Raw genomic sequence first — 9,937 nt, forward strand, 5'->3', positions numbered from 1 at the left:
ACAAAATGTGTGGTATTGAGTGTCATCAAATTGATTCTCTGTTCCTAATTTCATAAATGTTGTCATTTTTTTTATATCAATTGTGATTGTGCCATTTTAGTGTATGGAAATATCTATAATAACTGTGTTATATGTATTATAAATTAATGCATTATTTATAACTTAATCTGATTGGTTACAACTACATACACCTGTCTCATGCACCAATATAATTGGCCAAAGGGTTATGACATACTTGTTGTAGACAAAGAACAGAAGGTCTATGAAGTTAATCAGATTACAAAGACTGAGAGAAAAGTAGGCTTAATGTGTGTGTGTGTGTGTGTGTGTGTGTGCACATGCATTTGTGGGGGAAGTGAATGTAGGTGAAGGTTTTGTGAATGTATTTACGTCAGCTGATTTTTTAAGTGATGTTTTTTTTTATATAAGTTTGTACTTTTAATATTGCCATCAATATCGTCAGAAGAAGAACATCTGGATAATTTATGAGGCCCCACAATCTCAAACGCTATTTACAGTATGTTGCTCTAATTGAAAAAATAAAAAATAAATAAAAAACACTATTTTGTAATCTTTCAAAAGCAACAAATATGTAAATAGAACAGAACAAGCAATTAAGCATTATTATACCACAGTTAGTTCTGACCCGGCAATGTGATTGGCTGAGAGGCATTCTCTGAGTGTCATTATTAGCCGGCAATGCACTGTAACCGAAGCACTCCATGTATTACTCCCCCACATACAGGTAACCTAGCAAGTATGCAGCGCTTACAAACCAAACAGCACAGCTACAAACAGAGCAGCAATGGAACTATATTAACTCGCTGAGTGTTTATAACCAAACAGAACATGTTTTCCCATTCTCTTTAACTCAAATCTTTCAATAAACAGTAAAAATAGAAGTGTGGTATAATCACAATAGTACACTTGAGGTTTGTGTTATAACGTGTAATATTGGCAGTGCTCTGCAATCTACGACAGCAGTGCCAATATTAAACGTTATAGCATTTCCTCTTGTGTATTATTGTTTAAATACACAAGAAGGAGTGCTGTAAGGCTGAGTGTCTTAGATCAGCACAGTAGTGTCAATAATACACATTATAGCACAAACTTTAAATGTATTATTGAGATTATACCACAGTTCCATTATCACTGTTTATTAAAAGATTTAGAGTTGAATAGGATGAGAAAATCTGATCTCTTTGGTTATAAACTATAAAATAGTTCCATTGCTGCTCTGTTTGTAGCTGCACTGTTTGGCTTGTAAGCGCTGCATTGTTGTTAGGTTACCTGTATGTGGTGGAATAATACATGGAGAGCTTCGGTTACAGTGCATTATCAGCTGATAGCGGCACTCATAGAAAGCCTATCAGCCAATCACATTGCAGGGTCGGAACTAACTGTGGTAAAATCTACAATACACCCTACATAATAGTAAAGGCTAAAATCAGTGGCTCCTTCGGGAGAATATGAAAGTGTGGCTTAAAAGCTTTATGCTAATGCTAGCATACCAGCTGATGCACCACTTGAAGACGAGACCTTTTTTTAACTCACACATGAATATTAAATTTACAGCCATGGTGCTGAAACATCAGCTCATAAATAACCCAATTACTTGAATTGATCACAGAAACAAAGCACTGAATAAATGCACATTTGTCAAATTAATTGAAATAATTTATTTAGTTTGTCGTTCAATATAATTTATTTTTACAATCGTTAGTGGTGCTAATTGTCAAAATAAAAATCTGCCAGATTTTTTGGGAAACAGTTTTGTATGAATCAATACTGAACACTGTAGTTATGAATAGATTAGATCAGCAATTTGTCTACTCATTTTTTTTCTGATTGGATCACAAAAAAAAGCAGTTCGGCTTCATATTGTTACACCATCATATGGCTTTCGGTCCTGACACCTGACAGGCCTTATGATGAGTGGAGCACTGTCATTCGTGTCAGGGTTGAAGAAGGCCAGTAAAGGCTCAGTAAATCGCTGCCCAGTGAAGGAGAAGATATGAACTCGAGATATCGGGTCATAAAATGAAACCTGTCCATCTTCATAACTCACATATATGCCAATCTTTTGCGGCTGACTGCGCAGAGAGAGCAGCACTGATTCACCATCACATGCTCTATACTCCCTTCCCCTTCTCAAGCAGATTGCCCAGTAGCCATCCTTTGGGCTCAGTGTGACCAGACCCTTTCTATTGACTGACTGTCTGGCCACGCCCAGATCCCAAGATGTTTTATCGGCCACCTCCACTTCCCAGTAGGTCCTCCACCTGTACATTGTTTCTTGTGCCAGCACACATGGGGCTGTATCGAAACGCCTGGGATTATCTGGAACATCCTGCTGCACATTCCCATCTTTCACGCGTTTCCCATCTGTGGACACCACCAGCCAAGGGTTTGCTGTGCTTGGGTCAAGGGTCAGATCCACTGCAAGGGTGAAAAATATGATGTTTAAATGTTGGAGAAAGTTGGTTATTTTTGCAATTGGGTGTAGTGAAACATGTAAAAAAACACTATTTGCACACTATTAACAAGCTAAAACTTGGGCCTCCTAAATGCTTATTTCTGCTTTGGCCAACAGGGGGAGCAGCTGATAGAAATACTTAACAAATCAGACTAAAAGAGTTTTAGAATGTCTTTCAGCTCTGCTCCTCACTGAATCATCTGTATCCAAGCTGTGATGAGTTCATACAGTGTACAGCTGCAAGTAAATTTGTTTTAACTTCATGAAGACATACATTTTCCCTGGAATTATTCATTGATGCTTTAAAATTCTTTACTTTTTGCTATTTTTGTTGTAGCATGCAAAAAAATATGTATGCAGACAATTATCTGATCTAATTTTCTGATTGTCTTTTTCTGTAAGACTATTTAAAAGGCTATGGCAACTATAGAATATCAGCACAGTAAAATGTGATACTATTTATTATAGTATAGTATATAACAGCACATTATACAACAGTTAGTTCTGACCCTGCAGTGTGATTGGCTGAGAGGCGTTCTATGAGTGCCGTTATCAGCCGGTAATGCACTGTAACCGAAGCGCTCCGTGTATTACTCCGCCCCATACAGGTAACCTAGCAACAATACAAGCCAAACAGCGCCACTACAAACATAGCAGTAATGGAACTATTTTAAGTCGCTGCGTTTTTATAATAGTATATAGTACAGTACAGTAGTATGAAGCCATGATCAGAAGGTTAGATCAGCATGCCTGGGAATATAATAAGTATTATACTATAGTATGCAGCCGTGGTCTGAATCTTAGCAAAGCAAACATTTACATATGAAAAATCCCAATTGACTAGTCTGTATTCACTGCCACTGATGTGCACTGCTGTTGTATGGCATACGTGATTTAAGTATGTATAGGAGGTATAACAGATTTTCTTTAAGGATGATTAAGGCTGCTTAAAATATTGTTTGGTACCTGCATACTGGGACACTGCCTCCAGTTCTGTGAAAGAAAGAGAAAAAGTAATTTGTCTCATACTTAGACAAAGATTACATCTTTTAAAATACCTAAATTTAGCTATAAATTTAATTTTCAGCTCTATAAGAAGTTCCAAAGTGAATTATTTTTAAAAATATAATCACAAATGTTCTCAAATAAATCTCTGCAATACTGACCTCTGTTTGTGATTTTATGTATCTGAATCCTCATTAGTTCTTCTATGCGAGTGGCAGCTCTTCTCAGCAGGCCCAAGCAATGCATGGTGCTAACTCTTGTGTGGCTCCAGTCTTTAGTGCGAGGGTCAGGACTCACAGATGGACATACCTGCAGAAATAACATTACATAAGCAATACTTTTAAGCCCTATCTGGACAGGGTTATTTTCCCAGAGGGTCCTGTTGTAATTTTTTTCTTTATGGGGGGGTCCTCTGTGATTTTATTCCTGTACGGATTGACCATGTGCGTGTTTTTCTCAGATGTCCTCTGGAGATCCATGTAAACAAAACAGTAAATGGAAATAGGGGGGCTGCTGAACGTGATGTCATGTGACTGAGAAAGCCAAAAGACGCACTGGTCCACCTATTTTTTCAATTGCAGTGCAGGTGCAAGAAATTGGCACCCTCTGTAAAGGTATCTGTCTTAAAGTTTTTTGCCTTGATTTGTTGTTCTTCGAATAAATTGTGACCTCATTAACCTTATTCATGAAATGTACCATGCTTTGCCCTCATTTCAGCCCTTTGTGGTCTTTGTATAACTGTGTTTGCTCACAGCAGTGCACATAGCTCTGTTTTGCTTTCAGTCTTTGTGTCAGCTCTAGCCTCACCCAGTCTGTAGTGTTCCCACCTGCGCCTTCTTTGTAGTTCTGCCCTGTTAATATCCCCCTCAGGTGTTTCAGAAGATCTGTTCCAAGGATGCTCCAAACTGAAGGATCCTTTGTACACAGCTGAGAAATGCAGCCAACACTTCAGGGAGATTTGAAAGATGATACTAATGTTTCTACACAGCCCTTAGTTACACACAATTTACTGTGCAAATCAAATACAGGAGGAAAAAGTCACAAAAGGCATGAAGTCTCGTTAAACTGTTCCAAATGTGTGGCCAACAGACTACTGAGAAGATGTCTTTATAGGACAGTCCTACTGAGGATGTATCCTACCTTGATGGCAGCCTATATTTTGGAACTCTAGTTTGGCTCTTGTGTGAGTTACCCACAGTACCCCAGTGTTTCTTAACTTTTCAAACACTTTCACTCTCTCAATAATGTCCAATGTCTTTTAACATTTTATTATATAATGGTCGGGGTGGCTGTTTTTCTTGTAAATGGTGAGTTTAGTCTTGTAAATGGTGAACCAGACATTGTGAATAACCAATAGGTGAGCTCTCTCTAGCACCAAACAGGGAGGACGCTAAGCTAAGTCTCAAAGGGTCTTGTAGTTGCAATAATGTCTTTAAACAGTTTCTAGTGCATGCTTGGCATCAGTTTCTTTGTGTTATGTTTTTACAAAATTACAACTCCTGAATGTTGTGAATGTTACCAGCTTGGTTTTTAATTTGTGATTGGTTTTTAATCTCTGTGTTTTTTATTTCTTTACTAATTTTGTAATGAAAAAGGTGAACTTCCTCATTCTGGAGATAACTGCAGTGTATTGACAACTTTAATCTTTTTCAAAGTGACATTAAAAATCACATTACTAACCTGTAGGAGATGAAGGTAGTCCTCAGAGTTAATGAGCTGTTCCAGCTCTGAATCTTTACCCTTCAGTTTAGTAACCTCCATCTCCAGCTCTTTAATAAGCTCTTGAGCTTGTCTCTCTGCTGCTTTCTGCTTCTCCTCCATCAACTTCTGCAGCTCAGCCTGACTCCTTTCAATGTATCGCACCAGACCAGTGAAGACCTCCATACTATCTGCAATCTCTCTGTTTGTGTGTTCCTGATAGAAGGAGAAAGTAGGACTCACTTTTATTATTGAAACCAAACTAGACGATGTCTTGAGCTGGATTTTTCATTTGGAATATGCTGTAAGTCAAATAATTCAAGATTAACATTAAAAATTGTGCAGGTGAAAAACTTTACTCTGCTTAGTTGGATTGACTGCTTGATCTCGCTGGTCTTTTTCAGCCTCTCACGGATCATCTGCTGGATATCAGACTGGGATTTCAACAGCTTGGTCTAAACAGAGAGAGACATATGACAGAGGGATCTATTAGGCTACTATTATAAACAGAGAATGAAGGAAAAATAAATGTCCTGGTTTTAATAGTAGGCTAACACTTTTATTAGTTTTGGCATGTTGCTTAAGGATGCTGACTTAATTAAGGTTTCACTTAAGATTAATGTGGTGTTGAACGTGGAAACGTGCAACCTAAGTGTTATTATGGTGCGTGGTAGTGGACAAATAGCTATTTTTTTTATTAATAGCTAGTTCAGTGAAACAGTAGATAATTCAGTCTGTAATTTTCTCAGAGGACGTCTGAGAAAAACACGTACATGGTCGTTCTGGACAGGAATAAAATCACAGAGGACCCCCATAAAAGAGAAGATAACACCAGGACCCCCTGAGAAACTAATCCCATCCAGATAGGGTTTAAGACATTTCAGCATTTTGACCATTGGTCGATGTAGATGCAGATAGATGTAGACAAATAGTCCCAGCCAATGTTTAGGTGGGGCTCACATGGGTGGAATGTGGGCATAGTACTTTATTATTCATAATTACTGGGAGCCAGCCAGGCTTCACAACAGGCTTCCATGATTACAGCCCACCTTAAAGCTCACATTGGTCTCATCTAGGCTTCATCTACAGTGTACAACCCAGATTAGATAATTTATAAACCTTTCCTGGTCCCAACACTGCCCAGAATGGGACTTATCATCAAAGACATTTATAGGGGTTGCACAATGAAACTGGAACATCTGGTTTTAGACCACAATAATTTATTGTCCCGACGGACAATTCTGGTGGAAACAGGAGAGTTGAGGTGCACATTGAATTCTGTCGTGATTTGGGCAGCTGCAGTTTTATGTTTTTTGAATACAATCCGGGTTAGCACCCGAACATCCCTTTCAGACAGCTTCCTCTTGCATCCACAGTTAATCCTGTTGGATGTGTTTGGTCTTTCTTGGTGGTATGCTGACATTACCCTGGATAGCGTGGCTCTTGATACATAACAAAGACTTGCTTGGTCCCAAATGCACCAGCAAGACGTTCACCAACAATTTGTCCTCTTTTGAACTCTGGTATGTCACCCATAATGTTGTGTGCATTGCAATATTTTGAGCAAAACTGTGCTCTTACCCTGCTAATTGAACCTTCACACTCTGCTCTTACTGGGGCAATGTGCAATTAATGAAGATTGGCCACCAGGCAGGTCCAATTTAGCCATGAAACCTCCCACTCTAAAATGACAGGTGTTTCAGTTTCATTGTCCAACCCTTGTATATGTGGGGTCTATATGGAACCTGTGAAGAAACCTTTTTCTACATTGGCCTTAGAAAAGCATAAGAATGACCTGGAATTAATAATTGATCTTTTCTACACGAATACCATCAAGTTATTTTTTTTTGAAATACAAGGTTTTTGTGTGCTGGTGGCCATAGTGTTCCCTGAAAGATTATGTTCAAAAGAACAAGTCACCTACACACTGCTTGACATACAGTAGGACCCATTTGAATTATTTATATATATATATATATATATATATATATATATATATATATATATATATATATATATATATATATATATATATATGTTCCTTACCTTCCTCTCTGCCCACTCCCTCTCCACCGGTACGGCATGATGGGATTTATGGTCTGTATCTGTGCACAGCACACACACACAGGTCTGGTCATATCTGCAGAAGAGTTCCAAAGGTCTTTCGTGTTTCTTGCACATCCTGTCCTCCAGAGGGTGCCCTGCCTGCACCAGAGTGTGCTTGGTAAATCGTGCTGCATGAGAAGCCACATGCTGCTCACAGTATGACACCAAACACACCAAGCAGGACTTCACAGCACGTAGCTGCTTCCCAGCCGGGCACAGGTCACACACTGCCACTCGGGTGCCGTGGTCTTCTACTGTTTCCTTACCTCTCTGTTCCCGTATCTTCCTGACCATCTCCTCAGCAAAGGCATTCTCACAGAGCTCTGGAGCAACGCTAAACACTGCTGAGCATTTGGGGCAGTGAGGGTAGCCGGTCGTCATCCATTGGGTTTGGATGCAGGAGATGCAGAATGTGTGTCCACAGGGGAGAGAGACAGGCTGGGTGAAAACATCCAGACACACCGAGCACTGGAACAGGTCCTCAGATAGTCTGGAACTTGAGGAGGACATGGCTATTGGGAAATATGTTGGAGGGAAGAAGAACATATTTGTAAATATTTTGACCAGGGAACGTTTAAAAAGAGAACTAGTATGGTGTCAAATCAAAGCAAATCAACCTTATTGTCACATCAAATTATCACTTGTGAAGGTACACAGTTCCTCCTAGTATTAGGAGGAAAAAAACAATATACAGCTCTGGAACAAATTAAGAGACCACTTCAGTTTCTGAATCAGTTTCTCTGATTTTGCAATTTATAGATATATGTTTGAGTAAAATGAACATTGTGCATTTATTTGCAGAAAATGAGAAATGGCCGAAATAAACAAAAAGAGGCAGAGCGTTCAGACCTCAAATAATGCAAAGATAACAAGTTCATGTTCATAAAGTTTTAAGAGTTCAGAAATCATTATTTAGTGGAATAATATTTGGCATGTTCTCCTCCACCAGTCTTACACATTGCTTTTGGATAACTTTATGCCACTCCTTGTGCAAAAATTCAAGCAGTTCAGTTTGGTTTGATGGCTTGTGATCATCCATCTTCCTCTTGATCATATTCCAGAGGTTTTTCAATTTGGTAAAATTAAAGAAATTCATAATCATATTTTTTTCCAGAGCTGTATATACAACACTGTAAGCTTGGATAAGTCGAATTTACTTCAAATAATGGAGGAAGCCTACTTCATATTTTATGATCAGGTTATTAAAAATATGTATTTAGCCTGCTTTTAGATTTAATTTAACTAACATATAGCTTGGATAGAAAATTAGATGGAGAAAGACTATATAGTTAACAGTATAGAGCACACAGCCAACACAGATTAAAAGATATCAGATAGAAGGTATTTTATTAAGTTTACCTAGAATAGCCGGAGGGGATGACTGACTCATTTATTACAAATTGATTCAACTCAAATTGTATAGGTTATTGACAATGCTCACCTAACTCAAAGTACAATATACAATGTTTAAATGTATTTTTACAATCCATGACATTAGACAAAATGTGAAACCAGCTCTACGTAACAATGTGAGTGTATAGAAAATCACCATGTCCCATGAATTTTGCCATGCCCTATGGAAGTTAAGAAATGCTTAACTGACTTGCAGAATGTGTGTGTGTGGAGCCTCCTGCATTGAATCTGGATGTGATTTCTACTGTCCCTACTGTTTGTAAGGACAGTTATGGCCAGATGCCATAGGTCACAATCATTACCACCCACTGCACTGTGAACTGTGGGTGGTAATGCATTCTACGATACGTGTGGATCAAGGAATGTTACAGGTTGTTTTTACAAACTATTATCCCATGACTTTTGACGTCAGTGTATTGGTTGGCTAATGTTGGTAATGTTGGTTGATGCTGCTCTTTTCTTTAAAAAAATGACAGTTAATAACTGACAAGTGTGTCCTAATTTACACTAGTTGAGCTAACTAATTATATCAGTCAGTCAATAAAACACTGTTAAATTTTCTTTACTGATTATTTTACTCCTAAAATTAGTATCAGTATTAGTCAATTCATTTCTATAAACACAACATATTTGTACAATTAAAAAATAAATATATCTTGATCATCTGACACTCAAGACTACAGCTTATCTTAGTCATCCCTCAGCCCAATAATTTAACCTCTACCTACCTTATCTCAGCTTGTAAAAATCGTAGTACAGTACAAAGTCCAGCCATAGATCAGATCAATCATAAAAAGCATACACGCTGATTCCATATGGTCTTATTCCAGTATATAAGATCACAGTTCCAGTTGGTATAAAAGCTCAATTTCAGTTCTTTATAATGCCATCCTTCTCATTAAAGTCAGGTAAGTCATTGTGGTCATTGAAAGATCTCACCTGAGAAAGCAGAAAATATGCAGAAGTCAGCAGGTGTCCATGACCAGTTTACCGCAGTTATCAGGTTACACTCCTGAATGAATGCTGGATTAAGCTCCACCTCCTCACACACCTTCCACCTTAACCCTTTCCTCTCAGCTAGGAAGAGGATGATATGATGCAGGAAGTATTTATGTTTAAATTCACATTCAAAAAGAACTACTTACTGACACCAATAATACACTTTAATGTGATGTTATTTCTCCTTTTGTTTGTTCATATTTTTAGGATAATGATTCCAAGGGATGATGAGTTTCAGGA

The 9,937-nt window shown here is 38.2% G+C and overlaps 1 protein-coding gene across 3 annotated transcripts; it reads right to left on the minus strand.

Moving 5' to 3' along the window:
* Nucleotides 1-1,664: 1,664 nt before the first annotated feature.
* On the minus strand, nucleotides 1,665-9,710 carry btr33 (bloodthirsty-related gene family, member 33). 3 transcript variants are annotated; one of them, XM_022680013.2, is made up of 7 exons: nucleotides 9,638-9,710; nucleotides 7,226-7,797; nucleotides 5,539-5,634; nucleotides 5,162-5,395; nucleotides 3,643-3,790; nucleotides 3,443-3,469; nucleotides 1,665-2,439 (listed from the first exon to the last, which is right to left on the minus strand). In XM_022680013.2, exons 2-7 carry the CDS (start codon nucleotides 7,793-7,795, stop codon nucleotides 1,877-1,879), a joined length of 1,638 nt encoding a protein of 545 aa, XP_022535734.1. In that variant the 5' UTR covers nucleotides 7,796-7,797; nucleotides 9,638-9,710; the 3' UTR covers nucleotides 1,665-1,876. The 3 variants fall into 3 exon arrangements, with proteins under 3 accessions (XP_022535734.1, XP_022535738.1, XP_022535745.1); XM_022680017.2 differs by lacking the exon at nucleotides 9,638-9,710 and adding an exon at nucleotides 9,427-9,631; XM_022680024.2 differs by lacking the exon at nucleotides 9,638-9,710 and adding an exon at nucleotides 8,889-8,973.
* Between the last annotated feature and the right edge of the window lie 227 nt (nucleotides 9,711-9,937).

The sequence above is a fragment of the Astyanax mexicanus genome, chromosome 1 (genome assembly GCF_023375975.1).
Source record: "Astyanax mexicanus isolate ESR-SI-001 chromosome 1, AstMex3_surface, whole genome shotgun sequence".
Lineage (NCBI taxonomy): Eukaryota > Metazoa > Chordata > Actinopteri > Characiformes > Acestrorhamphidae > Astyanax > Astyanax mexicanus.